The 25,096-nt window shown below is 37.9% G+C and overlaps 1 protein-coding gene across 1 annotated transcript in view; it reads left to right on the top strand.

Moving 5' to 3' along the window:
- CERK (ceramide kinase) overlaps positions 1-23,768 on the top strand; it is a 38,403-nt gene extending 14,635 nt beyond the window's left edge. The window contains exons 5-13 of the mRNA XM_039345916.1: positions 1,056-1,119; positions 6,770-6,915; positions 9,317-9,391; positions 10,381-10,533; positions 12,509-12,614; positions 13,388-13,458; positions 15,989-16,197; positions 18,129-18,337; positions 19,265-23,768. Of these exons, the coding sequence (XP_039201850.1) occupies positions 1,056-1,119; positions 6,770-6,915; positions 9,317-9,391; positions 10,381-10,533; positions 12,509-12,614; positions 13,388-13,458; positions 15,989-16,197; positions 18,129-18,337; positions 19,265-19,349 (1,118 nt within the window). The 3' untranslated portion in view covers positions 19,350-23,768. The remainder of the gene's footprint in view (positions 1-1,055; positions 1,120-6,769; positions 6,916-9,316; positions 9,392-10,380; positions 10,534-12,508; positions 12,615-13,387; positions 13,459-15,988; positions 16,198-18,128; positions 18,338-19,264) is intronic.
- Positions 23,769-25,096: the final 1,328 nt, after the last annotated feature.

The raw sequence follows: 25,096 nt of genomic DNA, 5'->3' as shown, positions 1-25,096 counted from the left end.
GTACTTCCCACAAATTATCAATCTATATAAAATAATTATTTTTTCTGAGGACACGCTTGTTTAAGATTCTGCTCATTACTGGCTAAACAAACGCTGCATTTTCATTCCAGAGGTTTTACTTTATTCATTTAAAGAACCTGATTGCCACTTAGCTGTTGATTTTTTTAGTGCTTTCTTTTACACAACTGCTTAATACTAACTTTGTTATATTTCTGTAATGGCTCATTTTTCCCTCTGAAACAATGGGTTTGCCCCAGGAAATTACAATTGCTAAGTTGACTACTGTAGAGCAGATTGTTTTGTACAGCTCACTTATTTGACAGGTTAGTTAGTAATATTTCTTCATATTACCTGCGCAAAAACAATAAGAAGTAGGTTGAGCTGAGGAAATGTAACTAGTATTAGTCAAATTGTGAGTTTCCAGGGCTGTGGATAGATTTGAACCCCATTCTGGTCCCAAATCTTCACTTCTAAAACAGATTTGACTATGTGCTCTAAGACTGGCCACAGAGATAAATAAGCTGTTATTTATCCAAGGCTATATATTTGAATGGGCAGTTACCTAAATCTATGAACTAAATAAAATAAAATTAGCTGGGTGTCTCCATCCATTTTGCTGGATAAAACTCCAGTTTTGAGAGATGTCATAAAGATTTCACCCCTTTAGAAATGAACTGTCATGGTGGACATGGACACTTTACAAAAAGAAAAACTGGTGATGCTAAAAGAAATGTTGCCAAAGAAGATAAATATGCACCCTTGAAAGTTTTATTTTTGAATTACAAGAATCATTTAGAAAATACAAAGTCATATGAAGCAAGGGCTTCTGCCATAAATTCATCAGTCCTGGGTTACTCAATGCCTTTGGCAGAAGTGCATTTTCCATTAGCTGGAAAAAATGAACCTCAACCAAAACTGTTCTAAGTGATCATCAATATTAGTTATATATTTTCGAATTATATACTTTCAAAAATTGTTTCATGAGTTTAGCTGATTTTATCCATATCATTGTAAATATGTCTTAAAGTATCGATTCATTTTTTTTTCTCATATAGTCACCGAACATGCCAATCATGCTAAGGATAATTTACTTGAAATTCATCTAGAAAAATACGATGGGTAAGTTCTCTTTTTCTCACATTTTTTTTTCTTTGACTTAGAAGAATCGTACAGATGATCTATTTGCTATTTGTTACCAAGGGATGAACTGGGAGCTTATGGATGGGGGAAGGGGGTGTGTCAAAACAGCAAAGATGGTGGCTACCACCACATGATTGAAGCCTCATCCTTTTTTTAATATGCAGGGCTTTGATCATGCAGTTATGGTTACCATTTTGACTTCTTTGACTCCCCCTCCCATGATGCTCCCAGATAAACTGTTTTGTAAGTCAATTGTTCTTTTCAATTTGCAGACTGCTTTTCTGGGGGGGGTCTCTGTTTCTGAATTTGTCTGTTTTTCCAAGCTTATGTTTAGCCTACCTTCCCTGTCTGCATTCGTAAAAATAAACCAAAAAAATCAGCTTTGCATTATCTGCTCAGTGTAACATGCACTACATTTTGTGCTCTGTGGAATGGAGGTGGGTTTGTAGCCTGCTGAAAGTTGTGGGGCATGTAAGTGGAGTTCACATGTGTCTGCTCAGTGTCTTCAAAGGGTACGGGAGAACCAAGCAATTTCCCAGTTTTTTAAAATACTGTGAAGGCAAAACCGTCAGGCAGGGTCATGCAAATTAAATAAAAACCAATGTTAGGAAAGTTAAGGACATATTGACAAATTCTAAAACAGCGGTTCTCAACCTTGGCAACTTTAAGACTTGTGGACTTCAACTCCCAGAATTCCTCAGCCAGCTTTGCTGGCTGAGGAATTCTGGGAGTTGAAGTCCACAAGTCTTAAAGTTGCCAAGGTTAAGAACCCCTGTTCTAAAAGCTGCTTGCACCCATATATGTACACATATGCACATGCAGGCACATGACATACACATATACACACATACAAGCTCACGCATGCACTCATGCATATCCATAAATATACTCACACTTTCAAATAAAGCCAAGCCTCTTTAAAACTGCAAACATCTCAAAATATGGCAACATATAAATTTCATGAATAAATGCATATTGAGCTGAACTTCCAACAGCCACTTACATGTTGTTTGCATTTACATAAATGCCTAGCCATTTCTGGGATAGATTCTCAAATTTGCAGTGTAGATCTACAATGGGGCCTTGTGTGAAAGAAAACTCCTTGGATGTGTTCTTACAGACATTTGTCATGAAGCTTCTTATTTGGAATGTTATCTCAAAGGCAAACTGGGGAAGTTGAAAACAAGTCGGTTCCCGAATAAAAGTAATACATACAAAGCAAAAATAGACTTTGAATCCCATTATTTTATGTGTTTCCATGAGAAACAGCATTTATATTTCATATCAGACAAACTGATGCTTAGAAACATACACATAGGCAAAAGATACAAATTCACACTAAAGCACAAACCTACATGACATATCCAGACTAAGCCATCCATTTGTTAACTCACGCCACATGCATATTAACATGCAAAATGTATAAGCAACTTCCTTCTGATTCGAGAATGTGGCCTCCGCCCCTGGCCCAACCCCTCTATTCTTTTTTCCATGCCACTTAGTTTGAAAGCAGCTCTTCACTATTTATTTCTAAAAATGGCTGTATGAGGGCAAAAGCATTCTTGGTGACAAAGAAGAGGGCCAACGCACCACCAGATGTTCAGACTGAAGTTAGCATTTTTAACCACCACAAATTCTTCTCAAGGACTGGGATTAGGCAAATGTGAATGTTTGATGGTATTAAAGGTATTGTCACAGAACATAAGCTTTTCCAAGTAAAGCTGCCAAATTTCCAACTGCAAAGTGTATATTTATATTTTATAGAGGTGACAAGCACCTCCCATAGATGTTAAGGCAAAAAATGTAGACCTGATGGAAAAATTTGGATTTTCTTCCAGCTAACCCTGACCTGCATAACTTTCTGACTCTTGTTGCAATAAGCTAAGACAAATTACTGAATTTTTGGAGAACTAAGCATCCTGTAGTTAAATCATACATTAGTTTTGTTTTGAAGGAGAGCAGTCTGTGCTAACTTCATACAGTTTCAGCTCAATCTGTCAGCATAGCATTCCTCTAGCCTAGCAGTTTTGCAAATGATATCTGCTCCACTGTTGAGTGTTTTGCTTTTTTTTTTTTCCCTAAAAAGCAATTTTTTCTAAAATGAAAATTTTCTTTGCCTGCCAAGCATGATTCATTAAGGAGCAGTAGCATGAGGGAAAGCCTGACAGATCTTGGGAATATAGAAGAGAGAGCAAGACAGTTCAGGGAGGGAATAGACCTATTATAGAAGGGAATATTGAGGCTAGGGAGTGGAAAGTACAAAAGGATACTCAGAGTAACTCCCCCTTAATTATATATTGTGTGTGTGCGTGTGCATCTTTGAGTTGTGTTGACTCCTGGCAACTGCCTAAACAGGTTTTCCAAAGGTTTTTGGAAATGGTTTGCCACTGCCTTCTACTTAGGGCTGAAGGAGAGGAACTGGCCCACAGCCACCACATACAAGCTGGCTGTTAAGTACACTTGGTATACGTTATGTGGGAGAATTACTTTGGTAATTCTTGCAAGATACATACTACTACTACTTCTGTGTTGGAAACACTGTGGTGAAAAAATCAGCAGGTGACATTACCATTGCTGAGGAGATGCCCCGTTTGGGGTTCTTTTCATGTTCCCATTAATGAGCCCACCAAAGTGGTACCTAATTATCTACTTGCGTTGGCATGCCTTCAAACTGCTAGGTGAGCAGGTGGAGCGAATGACAGGAGCTCACTCTGACACAGAGCAGCCCTTGGGCTTTGAACACAGGCTTGTAAATTGTCAACCCAGCATCCTAACCATGTGAGCCACTGTGCTCCTTTTTGCAAGATACATTACCCTACCAGAAATAAAGATTTTTCATGAAATCCAAGTGATTCTGAATTAGTCAGTCTTGTAGGGCTCCACAAACAATTCAGATATTGAACTAGAAGTAGGAAGATCCAGATTGGAATGGGACAACTCTTCGGCTGTCTCCCATTCACCATAGGACAATTCACCATGGTTAGTTCACCACAGGACAACTTGCCATGGGACAATTCAACATGGGATAAGACAAGTGAATTGCAGTGGGCCTTGTCTTGCTTTAGGTTTGAACCTTCTCAGGTTAGAAGTTCTCAAGGCTGGGATGAGCCAGAGCATGGAGGCCCAGCGGCCAAGCTGGGGAGCAAGTGTGGCATGCTGGGGAATCCCTGTGCAGATCCAGGCCAAGGGCACAGTGTATCTGAGAGGAGGCCTGCTGCCACTGCCTCTTCCTGGAGTGCTCTCTACGAGGGCCAATGCTCTGCTGACATTCAGGCACTGATCCTGCCCCACTGTGGCCTGGATTCACACAAGGACTGCTTGCTCCATGGCTTGGCCGACAGGCCACTGGAATTCCAAGCTCTGGCTCAGCCCAGCCTCGAGGATTTCTAACTTGAGAAGGTTCAAACCTAAAGCAAAACAAGGCCTGCTGCAATTCACTTGTCTTGAGTTGTCCCATGTTGCATTGTCCCTCAGCGAGTTGTCCTGTGGTGAGTTAGCCATGGCGAGTTGGCCAGAGTGAGACAGCTGGGGAGAGTTGTCCCATTCCAAGAGTTCAAACCTAAAGTAAGACAAGGCCCGTTGCAATTCACTTGTCCCTCTCTTGAGTTATCCCATGTTGAATTGTCCTGTGGTGAGTTGACCAAGGCAAATCAGGTGTAGCAAGACAGCTAAAGGGAATTGTCCTGGACCTGATCCATATACAAATCTGCCCTCAGCCATGGAAGCTTATTGGGTGACTTTTGGGCTCCCCACCCAGAAAGCTACCCAGACTTGTTGAGAGTTGGGCGGCATATAACTTTAATTTATTATTATTACTTCACAGAGGTTGGTATTCTTGTTGTTATGGGAAAAGGTAGGAGAATGGAATGCTACATACGGCATCTTGTCCTGATTAAAAGGCAGATGTAAATCTAATAAATACATAATGAATCTGACTTTATTTACTTTTAGTTACAGGTAGATCTGAGTTAACAATTGCCATTTAGCAATCATCCAAAGATACAGTGGTACTGTAAAAATAATTTCATGACTGGCCCTCGCATGACTGTCGCAGCATCCCACGTTCATGTGATTGCCATTTGCATGCTTCATAGCTGGCATCCACTAAACAGTCAATGGAAAAGCCGGCAGTAAACTCACAAGTCACGGTTGCATGATGTTGCACTTGGTGATTGTGGATGATTCACTTAACTAGCACAGGAGAAGTGAGGTTCCATCGCAGTCATGTGAAGTCTCACTTAATGATCATGTCCCTTAGTGATGGAGCTGCCAGTCCCCACTTGTTAAGTGAGGATTACCTGTATTTGTTTATTTTGCATTAGTTATATCTCATCTTTCGGCACCCCCAGAACTTCCATAGCAACCCACAATCACAAATTAAAATAGATAGCAAGCAAAATGAATGTTGGGTGATCTGGTGCCTTTCAACTGTGTTGAACTTGAACTCTCATGATACTCCAGTTGGTTGGGCAATTGTCATCTAATTTGTGCAGTATATCAGTAGCAGGTAAACTGGTATCTCCAGAAACTTTGGGTTATATAATTAATAATTCCAAATAATTAAAATAGTTACTTACAATTCCTAGTCCTAAGGAAGTTATAATTAAAATTTTTGGAGAGCACAAGGTTGATATTTTCAGTCATACATTATAATTAGCCAAGCATTAGAATTCAAGAGCCATGGCAGCTACTCAGACCAATTGTAACATAAAGAAGCACGTTACTGAATGACAAAGGGATGCATGCCTTGGATCTACTGATGCTGGTGATCACAATTCACAAATCACAAATTGAACACTTTTTAAATATTTTTATATATGCTCTTATCATACCATTACATTTCTCAGTGGACCTCCATCCATGGAATCAATATAATCCTTAAAGTATCCCTATATAAATAGATGGTTCTAATCATACTTAGTATAGATACAGTGGTATCTGTCCATGTGAGATGGCCCCTTGGGGAGGATATCTTGTAAGTACCCTTGCCAAGGAAAGAAGTTTTTCTACAGGTAGGCATATCCAGCTAGGGTAGTAATTGATATATGAACCAATCATGGGGAAATTGGGGTCTAGCCACAACATCCAATCATAAGAGGTACAAAGTATCAGATATATGGGAAAGATCTGCCTACTGAGCTACTCTCTTCACAAGGCTCCCATCTTGCCCATGGGAATAGACATTTGACATGCTTTCCCATCTGCACGTGCAGTATATCCTGAGTAGCTTTTGCTATTAGAGACAAACCATAGAGTTGGAGAGAAGAGCAATAGGCTCTAGTGATTATGAAAGATAAGTATTTATGAATGACAAGAATGTGGATGAAATTTACCATTGACAGAACAATAACCCCTTTCCATAACGAGGTGTTAATGCAGGAGCAGGAGAAACAAGAAATTATTATCCAAATATCCAAAAATGCCTGTCATGGCCTCATTAACTAAATTATTTTAAATATGCATTAAATAATTGTTTCAAGTAATAATATGCGTTTCCTCATGGGGAGGGACTAAATAGTGTAGTGTAAAGATAACTTTTAATAAAATTGTATTATTTTCATATTAGGTCCTTTGACACATTTATGTATTGACTGTCTGTGTGAGTTTTAATTTGTGTGTTTTCCGGCAGTGTTGTTTGTGTTGGTGGGGACGGAATGTTCAGTGAAGTGATACATGGTCTAATTGGAAGATCTCAGAAGGATTCGGGCATAGATCAAAATAATCCCAAAGCAAAATTAGTCCAATGCAGTCTCAGGATTGGCATAATTCCTGCTGGTAAGAACTGCAACATAGTGAACTTCTACCGTACATTATTATCATGTATTTACCACCTTGGACCAAAATGAAAAAGTAGTATTATATATGTGGAACAGCATAATGGTTAATTAGGAGCCTCAACAGATACTGGATCTTGCCTAGAACTATAGGCCTTGCTTAGATTGCCTAATATTTATTGAAACCTGTTCACATATGCATATGTGAAGGTCAAATTTGGAAGTGAAAATGAATGGAAAGGCAGTGTTCTCCTCAGCTTCTATAAGTTCAATCCAATCTTATTGATTGGATGAATCCAACGAGAAACATCGTATGATTTATGATTTGTCAGCATCCTTAAAATCCTTTCATGGAATTGTCCATTTTTACAACAAATTTTAGCCTCTAACTCACATGAGACCTTGGTACCATATCCAAACTATGCTAATTAGCAGTATAGTGCAGTATAAAAAGGTCTAAGAAAGAAAAGCATACAGTATAGAGCATGTTTTTTTTATAAATTGGCCTTCTGAGCTTTTGCTTTAGTTACAGATAACTAAAAACATTGTTAATATATAATTGGAAGAAATATGCTTATCCTTTGACTAACCTGAGTAACTCATCCAATGCAAATCATTGCAGGTCAGTATAAGAAATCACCTTATAAATGTATACTTATTTAGTCAACAAGCATATGACTATTTGCCTATGTCCTAAACCTCTTTGCATAGCAGGCACAGAATTACTCAGTTACTCATAGATGGGATCAGTAGGAAATTTCTAGGGCAACTCACAACAAAATTAAACTTACGATAAAAACAAATTAAAAGACCACAATATAGAGAGGAGTCAGCAGGAAGAAATACATACCCACCACAATTTAAAACTATTTGAGGATTAAAAAGCTTGGAAACACTGACTCTTTAGTATAAATGTTAGATGTGTATTCTTTCATAGTTAGACCATTCCCAATTTCCCATTGCATTCCCAACAGCCATCTGCTGTATTTCAGACTGTTACAGAGGCTTATTATTATGTGTGAAGGCACAGGTGAAGAAAAAACTTTAAATTTTGAAGAACTTTAAATCTTGAAAAGAGCATTTGCATGGAAGGGGAAAGCAAACCAGGGCCTAATGCTAGGGCAGTCGATCTGGGCTGCAAAAATCCCACTCTCCTTGCCAGCAAAGAGATAGAGTCTTCTGTATCTTTTGCTGCCAACTAGCCATCGGCTGAATTTTTGCAGCCAAATATGGTACTCCATCCCAGCACTGTCTTGGCTTAATTGTAGTTTCTACATCATTTTCAAGGGAGTTTATTTTTTAATCTCTGGCTGCTCTTGTTTTACAATTGAGCACTAGATTTCAATCTGGTTTCAAGAATATACCTTTCTAAAGGATTGGAAGAAAGATGCTTTCCCCAGAAAATTGATTTCCCCTCCTCTTTATTTTCTGCCTGGAAATATACCTCTGTTGCTTAGATTCCATTGTGAATTATAGTTTCTGTTAGAAGGGGGTCAGTGTTCAAATCAACAGTCAATCCAATTAAACCTGTGCTTTCTGGTGGTCTGACAGCCTGTGCTATTGATGTATTCCACTGGAATCAGTTGACTCTGCCTTGATGTTAATTCTCTTGCAGAGGATTTATTGGCAGTCACTGTTGTGTAAAAAGTAACCAAAAATATAGTTGGCTAGCTCAAGAATTCTGGGAGTTGAAGACCACAAGTCATAAAAGAGACAAGGTTGCCTACCCCTTGCTTAGTCTATCTTTTTACTTTTTTTAACACTTTTATTATTCACTTTTTATTTATATTTTTATTTGTCTATCTGACAAATCAATGTTTTTGTTTAAAGTACATATTAAGTATAGTTATTTTACTCCAATCTTGGCAAAGAGTACCAGTTTGTTAGCCTTCCCAGTTAAACCAGCCTGGAAACACAACCAGATGAGCTAGTTCTACTTTATTGTAAAGCTACATTAACAGAATCTTGCAAACCTGAAAGTATAAATCTCCCACCTTCTCCTTAATATCCCGAGAAGCAAGGGAGTGTCCCTCCTGACCCTCTTTCTCTGCTCATTATGCAGCTGAGGACTGTGCACTCCAGGGGTGTCAAACTGCCGGCCCGTGGGCCAGTTGCATCATGTGGAGGCCGCGCCCACCCCAGCTTCGGCAATGCGAAAAAAGTTGCGATATGTCGCGAGACAGCGAGTTTGACACCTGTGATGTACTTCATTGGATGACCATTCCCTTCATAGCATTTCTTGTTCCGTCTCCCAAGGTCTCTAATAGTTCCCAGAAGCCACACAACTGACCAAACAAGTGAAATCTGCAGCTCTCTTTGGCAACCTAATCCTCAGTTAAGATGATTTTTGTCTTCATAATGCTTTTGAATTACAGACAATGTAAAGTTCACTTATTTTCCAGGTTCGACCGATTGCATATGCTATGCAACAGTCGGCATCAATGATCCAGTAACATCTGCATTACATATCATTGTGGGTAAGTATTAATTTGCTTTCGGGCTCATTGACACAATTTTAAACACTCTAAGAAGTTTTCCAGTATCGTTACTACTATTGGCAAATGAAAAAAAAAATCAAATGCAAAACCAAAACAGAGTTGCTGACTATTAAGATGTCATTAATGCTAGCTGAGGATTTTGCAGGAGCCTTGCTATTCCACTAAAATTTATGATACAATGGTGGCATAGAAGATGTGGCAGTTGGACCTGACCATGAAAGCATTCTGCTGGCAAAAAGTCATACTGAGGAACCACTTCAGTTTATAGCCACGTATGACTCAAAAGCACAGATGACAGACATCACAATGTTAGTATCATTTGTTCTATAGAAGCATTGTGTTATGCATTCCTTATTGAGGTTATTTTTTTGCCCTTGTAGGTGAGCAACTTCTAGCTGATTAATAGTTGGTTGCACACAACTATCACTTCTGCACAATCACTATTCCAGGTATCCTGGTTTGCCAGGATATATTTTCAGGCTGTGTGTGTTTTCCTCCTTCATTCCGTTTTAGTCATAAATAGGATAGAGTGGTCATTATCCTGCTACAGGAGCATTGTAATGCTTCTCACTGTAACTAGAACATAGAATAAAAGGATTGGAAGGAACTTTGGAGGTCTTCTAGTCCACTCTCCTGCTCAAGCAGGAGTTTATACCTTCTGGGCAAATGCTTATCCAATATCTTTTTGAAAGCCTCCAGTGATGGAGTGCCTACAACTTCTGGAAGCAAGTCTTTCCCCTGATCAGTTGTTCTCACTGTCATGACATTTCTCCTTAAGTCTAGCTTAGATCTCTTTGATAATTTTTATAGACATAAAGAAAATAGGAGTTTTTTGCAGACTGTCTTATTTTAAAAATAAGACAATTTTTTAAAAAATTTAACAATATTTTATATATGAATATATCTTAGATGTTATAATATAAGACAGTTTTACAGTGACTCAGTAATGAAATACCTCTTGTTAATAGGAGATAATCAACCTCTGGATGTTTGTTCAGTACATCGCAATAATACATTTCTGAAATACTGTGTATCACTATTGGGGTATGGTTTTTATGGAGATGTATTAAAAGACAGTGAACAGAAACGCTGGATGGGCCCTGCCAGATATGACTTCTCAGGTAACATCTTCTATCTCTTCTGCATCTATCTTTTATGTTAAGTAGCCAACAGGTTTCCCCTCCCCCACCATTTTTTAAATCTTTTCTATTAAAATTGCAATACATTTAATTAAATCATTGTTCCCGTGTTATCTTGTGGTTACTGATTTGGACTAGAACTATAGAGACCTCGGTCCAAGCCCTCTTGTAGTGTAGAATCACTAGTTGACATTTATTTATTTATGAGACTTATATACCGCTTTAAGTGCAAGCACTCTCTAAGCGGTGTACACCAGTAAGCAATGTATATATATATTTACATTGCCCCCAACAATCTGGGTCCTCATTTTACCTACCTCGGAAGGATGGAAGGCTGAGTCAACCTTGAGCCGGTGAGATTTGAACCGCTGACCTGCAGAACACAGTCAGCTAAAGTGGCCTGCAATACTGCACTCTAACTGCTGCGCCACCTCGGCTCTCTCTTGAATATGCCTCTCTCTTAACATAGCAATAGCATTTAGACTTATATAGTACACTGCCCCATAGTGCTTTTCAGCACTCTATGGGCATTTTTACAATGTCAGCATATTGCCCAAACAACCTGGGTCCTCAATTTACCAACTTCAGAAGGATAGAAAGCTGAGTCCATCTTGAGCCACTCAGGATCAAACTCCTGGCAGTGGGCAGAATTACCCTGCAATACAGCATTCTAACCACTGTGCCATTATGGTTCCTTCATAACCTACTTCTTCCCTTCTATTGATAATCTATCTCCCACTGTGATCTTATTGTGGAGAAAAATGAAGGCAATTCATCATGAATACCACCTGGGAGAAAAAATGAGATATAAATCTAACAATTTTGAACTTTTTTTTTAATCCCATTTTTTCTTCAGGAGCTCTGAGTAGTAACTCTAGCACAATTTTTTTTTCCCCATCAACAACCTGGTGAGATAGAATGAGCCAACTTTCCCTAATGGAGGGTTGACTTGACCCTGGATTTAGCTTTAAGGTTTTCTGTCCTAAACCCAGCCATTTGTGGCTTAAGCAGTGAATATTAGTTTGATGCAGATTATCCATAGCTCTAGGCTACACAATGCTAGTTTTGTTTTTAGCTTACCATATTTTGTAAATTTAGCCAATGCAGTTGACAAGCCATAGTTTATTTCTTAGAATGATGCCTGCACTCAACAGTCTAGTTAAGGAAATAATATGTTCCTTTGATTGGTATTAGTTGATCAGGTCACTCCTCTGTTGCACTTGATATCCGTTCTATGTCTGAATAATCAGGGTGTTGAAGACATGGCAGGCATTTCTTTCTGAATCATTGAGTCTCCAAGTCAGGAAAGTCTACAGAGCACATTTAGATGGTACATAAAGGAGATTTACTAAGAAAAAAAAGTGATAGATACGGCTCTAGGGATCGCAACCCCTGGTCCGTGGACCAGTCTGCATAAGCAAAGACCCATCCGCAGGATGCAGGTAGCACACAAAATCACATACCCTCCGGTCTGCAGAAAAACCTCTCTCCATGGAACCGGTCCCTGGTGCCCAAAAGGTTGGGGACCTCTGCTCTAGAGAATGACTCTCCAGGGAAAAGAGACCAGTGGATAACCACACTAATACTGAGTGCAGAGGTGGAAATTTAACCCACAAACAGTGGCCTTTATGTAAAGGGAACATGTAGACCACGGGTGTCAAACTTGATTGTGTCACATGACGTATTGCGACATTTTTGCCTTTGTGGAGCCGGGGTGAACATGGCTTACACGTGATGTATCTGACCTGTGGGCCGCCAGTTTGATACCCCTGATGTAGACAATACCAAGAGGTTGCATGTAAAAAGTGCTTATTTGGGGCACTGAGAGAGCAAGTAGTAGGAAACATCCACAGAATAATGAGCAGATGTAAAATATTTGTTCTCTTCCAGCTCTGTGGGAGAATAGGTAGAAGACAAAGCAAGAATTAATGCTTTCTTCCATTTTTTTTCTCCCAAGGTTTCAAGACTTTCCTCTCCCATCATTACTATGAGGGAACAATATCTCTTTTACCAGCAGCACCTGCCATGGGCTCTCCAAGAGATAAGAAACCCTGCAGAACTGGGTAGGCTAAATCATTTAGTTCACTTCAAGTGCCTGTTGAGTAGAAAGACAGGAATACCATTTGCTAATTTGGCTAAATTTTAAGAATGTAAAAAAAGAAGTTGGATTCACAAAGACAATTCTAAATGATCAAGCATGAAATTTTCTGCTTATGTAAATTACGTTTGAAATGCTACTTATGACACAGTATCATGCAGCAAAATGAATGGTGCCCTGTTAAATCCATTTTGTCTGCAGAGAGGTCATTCATTTATATACACAGACATGTGTGTTAATATATATATGTGTGTGTATGTTTAGGTATATGTACGTATGTATTACTAAAATTCTCAAGCTTGCCTGTGTGTAACCGTTAATTGGACAAAACAGTGCACCGTAGAGAAAGATATTTTGAACCAAGGTAACTCATGTGGAGTAACTTACAGAATACATTCTATAAGTCCAGAACCTATGGAATTGAAATTTGGAAAATTTTACAAAACATTTCATGACATAATACAAAACATTGCCTCTGACTCCTAACTGATTGTGCTGTACAGTTCAACATCTCTGAATATCTCCCTGAATTTTTAACAGCTTTTTCAATGAAGGCAGTACGTTAGAAACTCTGCCATTATTGAAGGCACTGAGGAATCTGGTAAGGAAATAGCTCTGAAACAAAGACTCAGTGAGTCATAGGCTGTCATGTTGATTAATTAAATTAAATTAAATTTTAATTAATTAAAATACCTATGATATATTTTCAATACTGAAGTTGTTACTTTTGTTGTTCAGGTGCCGGATTTGCAAGCAAAGTAAACTACAGCTGGAGAAACAACAGAAGAAAACGGAAAAGGAGATTAAAAGTAATGTTGTAGTTTGTAGAACCTTGTTTGTTAATGGTTAGATTTGCTCAGTTAGTTTCTAATACCTCTTTTATTTGGATGACAAGTATAAAGACAGGTTCCAAATCAGAACAAGAAAAGAATGAATTTAACTGCTATAGAAGCCCAAGGAAAATTCAGAGGAGTTTATGATCAGACAGGCTTTTTTCAGATTTAGTATCATTCAGTATAAATGCTGATTTATAGCAGATGCTGCAATTGGTAGTTTGTGAAACTATGGTAAATGCAGTGTATTCAATTACCAGCTTTGGAGTTAAAGTAATGCTGAAATCTGTTTGTATTTTTCTTGGTGTAAAAGCCACTTTCTATCCTATTTCTTTGAAGTCCAACTTTTGGTTCCTTAGACCAGAGGTCCCCGACCTTTTGGGCACCAGGGACCAGTTACGTGGAGAGAGGTTTTTTCCGCGGACCGGAGGGGGCGTGGTTTTGTGTGCTGCCTGCATCCCGCAGATGGGGCTTTGTTCCTGCAGACCGATTGCTAGCATGCCGCGACCCCTGCCTTAGACTGTCGCAATGGAAAACCACTGCTTGCACTATTCCGATCTTTGTAAGTGTAGACACATCACAGCATCGGAATAACTCTTCTGAGGTCTTCATGGCTATTCTACCAAGTACTAGCCCATGGCATATCTCTTGACTGCTTGTTCCTTTGCTGTTGATATTATCAAGTAGATTTCCAGTTTTCAGCTGGGTTCTCAGCTCATCAAGAAACAGCATGATTGTGCTTCAGTCCATGCCATCAAAGATTTCTGATTTCAGTTGAAGTACAAGAACTGGCCAGACTGAGTATTCTCCTTGGTTTAAATTCTACTTCAAGTCCATGCCAATATTGAAAAAAAAAAATCTAAGGGAAATGTTTGGGATATGGGAAGCATAAAACGTTAAATATCCCTGAACTGGGGATAGCAAGTAGCCTTTGTAAAACTTCAAGTCTTGTCTCCTCTGTACATTACCACAATTGGTTGGGCATGATAAGAAAAACAGTCCAGCCATCTGGACTATACTAGAAGAAAAAGGACAATGTAGGCTGCCTTGAACGCTTGGAAGACAGATTATAGATATAAAAAGCAGTAAAGAAATACAGATAATCTGCAACATACAACCAGTCATTTACCAGCCATTTGCAGCCTGATGGGCTACAAACAGCTGAGTACTTTATGGCCTGTAAAATCACATCCAGGCATTGTAAAATGTTGGACTGGACCTTCTGGTCACATGACCACAAACCCGTTTGCACTTACAATCTGCAGCATAGGATCACCATTTGCAACATTCTCTGCTGGCTTCCCCAAAATGTCAATGAGGAAATCAACAGGGAAGTTTGCCAGTGGAGGGGATATTGGATTTGAGGTCTGTTCCCCCAGCACACCAAGGGATTTCCCCTCTTTTCCATGCAGAGAGAAGAAATTCATTCCACAAGTTGGCGGAACGACCTCAAATCTGGCAAAAAATGCTAGTGAAAGCCAGCATTTTGAGCCTTTCAGAAAGCTGTGGTTTGCTTGCACTTTCACTTCCAAAGTTCTGTTCTTACAGCATGCCAAGGCATTTTCCCTCCAAAATCTCCCAGTGCACTTGAGGAAGAGACCTCAAATCTGGCCAAACACTAGCAAACACTGTCATTCTTGTGATTGTTCTCCAGGTTGGTCAGGAAGAGGGCCCAGGCCTCTCAGATGTGGTAGAACGCCCAGGTCCTCTTTCTAGCTCCTGTGTTCGGGAGGCCCGGGCTGTCTGTCCTGTGCCGTGCTTAACAACCTATGTGGTCACTTAACAACTGCAACTGGGAGACCTGGGATTGTGATTGTTGAGAGCAGTGATCATGTAGTGTCTGACGTAATGACTGCTTCACTCAACTGAGATTCTGGGCCCAATTATGGTTGTAAGTGGAGAATGACCTATATGAGACTTAGGGATTTATCAGTAATTTTAGAGCTTTTGAGAAGAAATCAGCACAAATATCCAAACTTGGATTTTAGTTAACAGTGCAGGTGATTCTCTGCAGTCCTGTTTTGCCCAGGACCTTGGGTTGAGTTATGCATTATATTAACGCTGCCTTAAAAAAATTTTTTTTGCAAAAATCACTCAGTTTATTTTGAAGGAAAAGCAGTTATAAAACTCAGTTTGATTAGAACCTCAGTTACCATTCCTCATACGTCTGGGAGATGTAAGGATGGGAAAATTGCCACCCATTACTTCACCCTTTATGGCAGTGGTTCTCAACCTTTCTAATGCCGTGACCCCATAATACAGTTCCCCATGTTGTGGTGACCCCAACCACTTATACATCACCGGGTGCTAGGGGCGTGGCCAAAGAAAAGGGGGAAAAAATGGCGGACAGCCTTGTTTGGCGACCCCCGTGAAATGGTCGTTCGACCCCAAATGGGGTCCCGACCCACAGGTTGAGAACCACTGCTTTATGGAGTCAAGCATGTCTTAAAACATAGCTCAAAAGCCAGATAATAGCAAGAGCAACATGCAAATATATCTCTTTCAGGGGATGAGGAAGGAGAATGGAAGGTTATTAGAGGGAAGTTTCTAGCCATCAATGCTGTAAACATTAGCTGTGCCTGTCCACGGAGTCCTAAAGGCCTTTCACCAGCTGCTCACCTGGCGGATGGCTCTGCAGATCTCATTCTAGTTCGTAAATGTTCCCGATTAAATTTTCTAAGATACCTCTTAAGGCATACAAACCAGCATGATCAGGTGCGTATTTTGCTCGGTAACAGTATATCTTCACAATTGGAACGGTGGCACAATTGGATATAGATTAATAGTCTTGTGATGAAGCACAAAACAGAACAATTGCGTAACTTATAAGAAGTATGGATAAAATCTAGACTTTCTAGAACTTACAGCTCAGAGAATGCTTCATCCCATCACCCTCTAGCTAAGTGTCCTTCTCAGAAGGAGGGAGACTAATTGATTGGTTATTTTCACTAATGCTGCTTAGTCCTTACCACTCTATGGATGGGGCTATATTTTATTTATTTATTCATTCAGTTTTTTTATAGCCAACCAACTGAACCAAGTGACTCTGGGCAGCTTACAATTCTAAAATTATAAAACAAAACAATTACAAATCATTGAAACAGTAAAAACATCCACAAAATAAATAAGTACAAACATCAGCCGGGATGATTAATCAGCTAATAGTAAAACCAACAGTGTCCTTAATATATTCCTAGTTTGCATGAAACATGCAAAGTGATGAATCATGCATTGTAACGCCATGATACAAGTTACACCCTTTCATACTTGTGTTGTAATGCTGCCCGCAAATATGTAAGGGGTAGTATTTCAACATTTAATGCTTTGCCCTCCCTGCAGCTAGGCCTAATAACCTAGTTATTTTAGTTTTACAATTGTATCTCTCTTTACATAATGTTCTCTGGATAGCATTAGACCAGGCATGTCAAACTATCGGCTCACGGGCCAGATGCGTCATGCCGAAACCGCACCCACCCCATTGCTGCAATGGGGGGAAAGTCCCAATATATTGTGCGACATCACATGACGTCGCAAGTTTGACATGCTGCGTTAGACAGTATTTCATAGCTTTTCATCTGTAAATGGGACATAACGTTCATAGAATTGAAGGAGAAGCAGATCTAAAAGTTACCTTTATGTAACATATCTGTTCTACAGATAGTCCGCAGAGAACAAACACTTCCATTCCTTAATTCTGCCTGTAACCCAAATTTGTATTTAAGTTGGAACAGGTTACTGTACTTGTACTTCTTCATATCAGGAAGGAGCAACAACAATGTTTACAAAGCTTTTTGTAAAATTTTAAACTTACAACTTTAGGTTTTATGCCTTAAAACTGAGTTATGTGAGAAACAGACTTCCAGCAAGGAGAATACACTGGAATTTCATTTCTCACCATCTGCTGGAATTCAGTCCCTCACTTTTCCTGCAGGCAAAATGATCCAATTCAAAATGGTGGATGGCATTCTCCTTCCTGGAGCGGATGGACTATTGAAGCCACATAGTGCTTTTGTGAACTGTTGAAAACAGCCTGTATACTGCACTAAAAGCACATGCACTTTTTTAATGATGCTGATGAAAGTATTGCACAGCTTCAGCAATTCATCAATGCAAGAGAGGAGAATGCCATCTGCCATTTTGTGTTGTATCACATTGTTGGTCAGGTGTCCAACATTTAAAATACTGTAACAGGTGAACCATCTACAATTTTGTAACAGGTAGCTCTTTCGTATCTAGAGATTTCTTCAAGTCATTCCTTAACATGGGAATTGCTTGTACTACTCTAGTGGCATTCAATCAGTTTAATGTAGCTCAGATGAAAATTATAGCAAATGCAAATATTTCACCTACTTCATTTATAGAAATAGTTTTGTGTGCAGTGTATAGTTTATTCTACTGGTAAAGAAAAGGTTATTCAGAAAATTGAGTTTTATAGCACAATTGTCAGAATCTAGACTTAGATATGCTTAAACCTATTGTATGTCTGAGTACACCTAACTGTATTTTACATTGTAGTGCTAAGTGTCATTTAAACAAAATGCAGTTAAGTGCTATTTAGACAAAAAAAGTCTCAGAAGACTGACATGTCTTTTGACAATTTTTAAGGCAACAAATGCTGTAATTTGCTTCCTACAATTTCTCTGCAGTTTGACTTCAGCTTTGTAGAGGTTTATCGGATTAAAAAGTTTCGTTTTACATCAAAGCACTTCGATAATGGTGACAATGATGACCAGGGTATGCGGAAAAAACACTTTGGTCAGTTCTGTAGAGACCACCCAGTTTGCTGCTGCCTCCCCCCCAGCAGTACCTGGAACTGTGATGGGGAGACCCTGGATTGTTCAACTATTGAAGTCAAGTGAGTGACTTTCTTTTTTTAAAAAAAGAATCTACAAATATAAAGAGATTAAGAGTGCAATTCACCTAAGAGGGGTTTAAAAATTGACAGTCTACTTCCACTGCAGATAGAGATCTGGTATCTTTTTTACATATGCATCGTTCTGCACTCCTAATGAAAAAAAAAGTTTTAATCCTCTCACCTAAAAAAATGTCAAGAGGTTTTATTAAGCAGAACTTTAGACTATTTATTGCCTCCAGTAGCAGTTCTTAGGAAGGGAGAATGTTTTTTCATGAATATTTTTTTAAAAATCATCTTCCCAGCCACAGTCCTAAGTACATGATAAAAAGAGTCTATGATGGTTGTTCAACCAAACATGGTTAAACAATACCTAATTAGTCCTGTGGAATTCATTACTACAGAATCTGGTGACCATTACTGATGTAAATAATTTTGAAAGGGGATTAGATAAATTCACAGAATACAAGACTAGTAAGAGTTATTAGTCTTAAAATTAGGGTTGGGAGCAACCTGCATCCATTGGTTTGGTTCAGATAATATACTAAGATATATATTATTATTTACAAATTCTAGGCCAAATCCCAAATAATTCTATATCTGACTTGTACCTGAATCTAATATATATGTACTTGAGATGCTAGAAATAATCCAGACAATCTAAAAGCTAATAAGAGATACACAGGTATATGTGAAAATACCTTAATTTGGGCTAGATGATTCCATTTATTTATTATGGCATTTCTCCAAATAAAAAATATACTAGGAAAAAACACAAAACATAGCTGTATTTGCTATCTCAAATTGCCATTGTGAATAGCTTCGTACACTGAATAATTGAGAGGGTTTTGTTCTTATTAGTGACTGGCAGATTGATAGAATTGATAGAATTTTATCATGTGAAGATTTTACCATTTCTTACATTTTCAGAGTTCACTGCCAATTAATTAAACTCTTTGCAAGAGGAATAGAAAAGAATCACAAACCTGAATCACCTTGCAAGCAACTTACCTGAGCAGTTAATTTAAGTCAACACTGCAAGAACATGAAGGAAAAAAGGCAACATACAGACAAGCATTTCTGGCATGTTAATAAATGTTTTTAAACTTTATTTTTCTGGTCAGATTTTAATTTTGGATAGATTTGTTTTCAATTAATGTCTTTATTTTAAATTATTTCATCCTAGGACAGTGAAGAAGATTTTTGGCTAACATTTGCTTTCTTTTGTTATGAATGGATATTGTATAGTAATAATTAGACAATGCAGTTTGAGGGCATTAATTTGGCCTTGAAAATAAGCCTATAAAAGATAAGTAGATTAACTTGCTAAAGGTTTTCTCTGCTATGTTTCTAAGCTAGATGCTCCTTCTCTTAGGCTAGGATAAAAAAAGCTGGTTGTTATTATTATGGTCTGTCACACAGCCAGATGTTCAGACTGGATTTGTATTTTTGTCCACCTATCAACTCCTTCCCTGGGAAAGGCAGATGTGGATGTTTGATTGTCACAAGATATAAGCTGTTCTGAGGAAAGCTACCTTTTGCAATTGACTGATTATTATCTGTTCACAACAATGTGAAGTCACAGTTGCCAGTTCTTCAGTTGATGCTGGCCTTCATTCATATTGAATTCTGCTGCTTATTATTATTATTTTGATTTAATATAGGCAGTAGGTAATGAGCAGATTCTTTTATTTTTTTAAATACTTTCTGCCAAGCAAGAGGCCTAGAAATGTAGAGCTAGAGGCACAGTTCTCTTCATTTCCTTCCAATATAGTATCAAGAATGGATTTGTGAAAGAGAAATGGAAAAATGTACAATCCACTTGTGTATGGAATTCTTTGTTACTTATGGCTACTAGATGAATGGCAAGTTGTTAAAGTCTGCAGATTTGGTAGAATTTTTCCCATTGATGTCAGGACAAAGGTTTATTATGTATGTTTGCCACCTTGAGTTACTTATAAAGTAAAAAGGTGGATTTTTTTAAAAAAAAACTAATAAATATGGTTTGAATTTTTGGATTATAATGCAAGTAATGTGCATTCTGCTTGTAGCAGAGGCTGATGGAACTTCATTCTTTTAAGGAGATTTTTGAATCATGATTCTTTAATGGTGTATGATTTAAAGACATTTAAAATGTTAGTATCTTATCATTAACCTTGTTTTCTCCTGAAATGACAATACTCTCATTCATTGTTCGAGCTAGTTTGTATTAGCAATCTCAGTGCAATCCAAATGCGCATTCTGGGTTGCAAGTAATAGCAAACATCTTATATATTTGTATGTCATATTATGCATTTCAACGTAAAATATGTATATACTTCAAAGAATCCCTTTGTTTTTCTCCTAAAGCAGTATTTCTCAAACCTGGCAATTTTAAGACATGTAGAGTTCCCCCAAAATTCTCCCAAAAGCATGTTTTAAAGTTACCAAGGTTGAGAGACGCTGTCTTAAAGGATTATGTACAAAAGCTTATCTGAAACTGTACATACAGCCAGAGTAACCACAAAGGATGAAGCCCCTCAGATGATGCAGGAAAGGCAGGATAGAAGTGTATGCCGCTTCATAGAGAAGACTCACAGAATTTTAATTTTTCCATGCTCCCATAATTGGGACAGTTTCTGTATACAGTATGTGGAATGTTTTATCCTGCCTCTCCTTTCATCTTTTTTCATGGTTCCCTAAATCGCTTCTGCAGAATTGGTGACCACCAGGAATGTTGTGAGATGTAGTAAAAGAAAGCAGAGGGTGGGAGGGAGAGAAAATGTTGGCAAAAAAGCCTCTCCCCTTACATGAATGGATATCAGCCAGTGTTTCTTTCCAAGGAAAGGTTGTGCAATCAATAGATCAATGTTAGCACTTTAAGATATACAGACTTCATCTCTCAAAATTCCCCAGCCAGCCAGCTGACTAGGGGATTCTGGGAAATGAAGTCCACACATCTTAAAGTGGCCAAGTTTGAGAAACACTGCAGTAGAATCAAGGAATAGCTGAAAAAGCAACCTATTTCATGTAGACTACTATTGTAACTAGAGAGAATTGCCTTGTCATTTTTACCAATTGGCAGGCTATTTAATTTTTAATTTAATATTGTTAAATTTCTTTGGAACTCATTTAAATGAGAACAGTATTGATACTGTACAGAAGCTCACTTTTTCCATGAAAAGAAAAAAAAATAATCTGGATGTTACCAATTCAGATTATAGGTGTATAATCAATTGCATGTTTAAATTAATCCCTTCTGAAACAGTGCTTTTTATATCTAGAATATCAAAGAGAAATCTAGAGTAATTTCTGATATGCTAGGCTTCTACTTGCATGCAAAGCATCTGATTGTACATTTCTAGCCTGAAGGATATTGTCTGGTAAAACCTCTTAGTTTTTCTGATAAATAAACTGGCCAGAAGGTGCTAGTATCACCTTCTATATGATTTTGTAATGACCAAACAATATTTAAATGTTTAGACTGCATCTAATAACTGATTAAAGACATTACTTAATTCATATAGAATTTAACAAGTGAGTTGCTCTATTTTGATACTCTGGATTGGTACATGATATTGTGGAATTAAACTGCTATAATCATATGTTCTCTTTGTAAAGGATTTGTGTTAGAGAAGAAAAAATGACTTCTTCATAGAAGTTTGCAAAGATAATGAAAATCTATTCATATCATTTGTAGAAATTTTGTATATTATTTGGACCAAACTTTTGCTTTGTTCTGCTATCTTTGAACTTGTATAAATATATCTTTATTTTTTTTCTGTCTCTGCTTTTCTTGAGAATGTTCCATTCCACCGTTTCCTCTTCAGTCCAAGTAACTCCTGTTGAATTCAGTGGGAGCTGATTTCCATTTAAATGTATAAAATTCATTGTAAGAATTGTAGGATTCTTTGTATTTTCTTAGATGTCTATAATATCTAGTTGACATAAATATAATGTTTGATAATAAGTCATTATTCATCACTATACACATCAATAATGATAAGCTACTGTTCAGTGAAGATATTTCTACAATTCTCCATAGGTTACTTCAGTAATTTGGGGCACAGCACTAAAGTTATTTAAATGAAATGTTTCTCATGAATTCTATGCATTGGTTACTTTCCCAGAGTCCCCAACCTCAAAATTAAATGCTTGGAAAGTGGTCCTGCTGATATTATATTTAGTTGCTAGACAACTAAGACAACTAAGTTATTGCCACGAAAAACATTTGTATAACTCATATCTAAATTGTGTTATAGCTAAAGTATTATTTATTTTGCCAACTTTGGTTCTGCTGTAAAGCTCCAAAGCTTATTTTCCATCCAGTTAAATGAATAAAATATCTCTGTTGGATATGTCTTTGTACCCAATGTACCTTGACTGGAATTCTACTGAAATGGAAGCCTGGTTTTTGAAACATTTTTGTTCAATGTACATTCCATAAATATTCAGATTTTTCCATGCATATAAATTACAAAAGCTTCCTAGATATGTTTGTAACTCTTAACTGTAGTTTATGGTCTTCAGCAGGATGATTTATGCTCTCAAAATTAATAATGGCTTGGCTAAAAAAAATTTGCTCCATTCTCTAACATGTTTTAGGATAGCTTAGGATAGCTTAAAATAAGCTGGATACATAGCAGGGGGGGAGGGTTGCCAGCAGAAAGATGAATTCTGTAGTAATAAATACTTGCTAGGAAATGTTCCAAGAGTAGGAAAAGATCAAAAGTATGACTATTCTAAATTGTCAATAATTAAGTTTTGTAGCAGAATCAGTACCATTAGAAAAACTCAATAACCAAGTTGCTTATAATGTTGGCTTGTAGTAATTTTACAATTATAACGCTAGCATGAGGTAATCTACCGGAAAAGCTTTCTGGGGTGAGGACACTTATATTAATAGACAGTTTTATTAGGACTTATTAACATATCAGCTCGATGTAACTGACCAGACCTCATATTGTTACCAACATTCTGTGTTATCCAGAATCTAGTTGTAGCTGTAAAAAGTGACTTTTCAAAATCAGAAAACAAATGAGACTATCCAGCATAGTTCTGAAATCATGGTAAACATAGATATTGGAGTACAACTCTGTTTCCTCAAATTGTTACATAGCACAATTCATGCTTCATATACTGCATTAAGTAATTCTTATTATAAAGCAATTTCTCTGTATATGGAATGCAATCCTATGAATGCTGATTTTGAGAGTAACTCCATTAAACTAGCTGGGGTTTGGTGCTTAATAAATGTACAAACACATATTCTATCTGACTTTTTAAAGCTCAGTTTGAAAGTAGAATCAGCATTCTTCATATGTCTTATGTTTGGTGGGAAGCTCCACGTTGCCATGGGGATGAATTTATCAGTCTTGCTGGTTTCAAGATTGAAATGCAACTTTTTGTTTTTAAACTGAAAATATTTCTGGAAATAAAATTATGCTGCAGATGTTATGTGTGTTCCTCTTGTATCTGTTCAAGTTCTTTATCTCAACAGGCTTTATTCCATTGCTGGGGTACAATGTTATCTAGCGATCCTTGACTCAGCAAAGAGCTATATTCTGCCTTTATTATTTCTCTTTTGAGATGATGCAGTGACCTGACTTCCCTCCATGATAATAGCAATAGCACTTAGACTTATATACCGCTTCACACTGCTTTACAGCCCTCTCTAAGCGGTTTGCAGAATCAGCATATTGCCCCCAACAATTACTGACCTTGGAAGGATGGAAGGCTCAGTCAACCTTGAGCCGGTGAGAATCAAACTACCGAACTGCTGGCAATCGGCAGTCAGCAGAATTAGCCTGCAATACTGCACTCTTAACCACTGAGCCTCCATGGCTCTTATCATCTAATGGGTGATAAAAGAGATTTTATATATCTCGAAGCTACCCTTGGATGATGTTGCAATAATACTGGAATAGCTAAGTATGATCTGCCTCGCTTCTGGGCTGCAGATGACATAGGGGGGCTTCATGGGGACCAGCAGAAAAAGAGAAAATTGTCAGGATACATTTATGTTGTAATCACATACCAAATAGAGAAAGGCATATACTTTCTCTATTACAGCTATTTGCAAGCCATTCTCTAAATTTTCCTCTGAAGCTATAATCTTGGTCTCTGCATTTTACTGTATTGCCCTTTGGGGCTTAAATATTCTCTGCGGCGCTCATGCAATATCAATCACTGTTTCCTTTTCTGAAACAATGAAAATTAAGTGAATCCAGCTTCATTTAAATACATGCCAAATGTCAAGTGCCCGGATTTTGATCATGTGACCATGGGAATGCTACTAAAGTCGTAATTGTAAGGACCAGTTGTAAGTCATTTTTTTCAGGGCCATTGTAACTGACCAGTTGCTAAACAAATGGCTGCAAATTTGAGGATTACCTGTACAAATTTACCCTTGCCCAATACAGATGGCATTCAGAACTTTCCCAAAGCTTGCAGGGAATAAAAATGAACCAAATAATTTTTCTCCTGAAAATGAAATAAAATCCAGCTCCATAATTGCCAAATAGTTGAATAGCAGTTCAGCTGCTCAGTATATATATTTTAAAAGCTGTGATGGTATTATGCTGGGTAGACAGAATCAAGAACTAAAGAGAACCGAGGTGGCGCAGCAGTTAGAGCGGTTCAAATCTCACCGGCTCAAGGTTGACTCAGCCTTCCATCCTTCCGAGGTAGGTAAAATGAGGACCCAGATTGTTGGGGGCAATGTAAATATATATATATATACAATTTAAAAACTATAGGGCTATCAGTGCATGTAGCATAGAT

Source organism: Crotalus tigris, unplaced genomic scaffold, assembly GCF_016545835.1.
Source record: "Crotalus tigris isolate CLP2741 ecotype Arizona unplaced genomic scaffold, ASM1654583v1 scf7180000017987.690289119674:8195010, whole genome shotgun sequence".
Taxonomy (NCBI): domain Eukaryota; kingdom Metazoa; phylum Chordata; class Lepidosauria; order Squamata; family Viperidae; genus Crotalus; species Crotalus tigris.
This window is presented reverse-complemented; position numbering and strand designations above follow the sequence as displayed.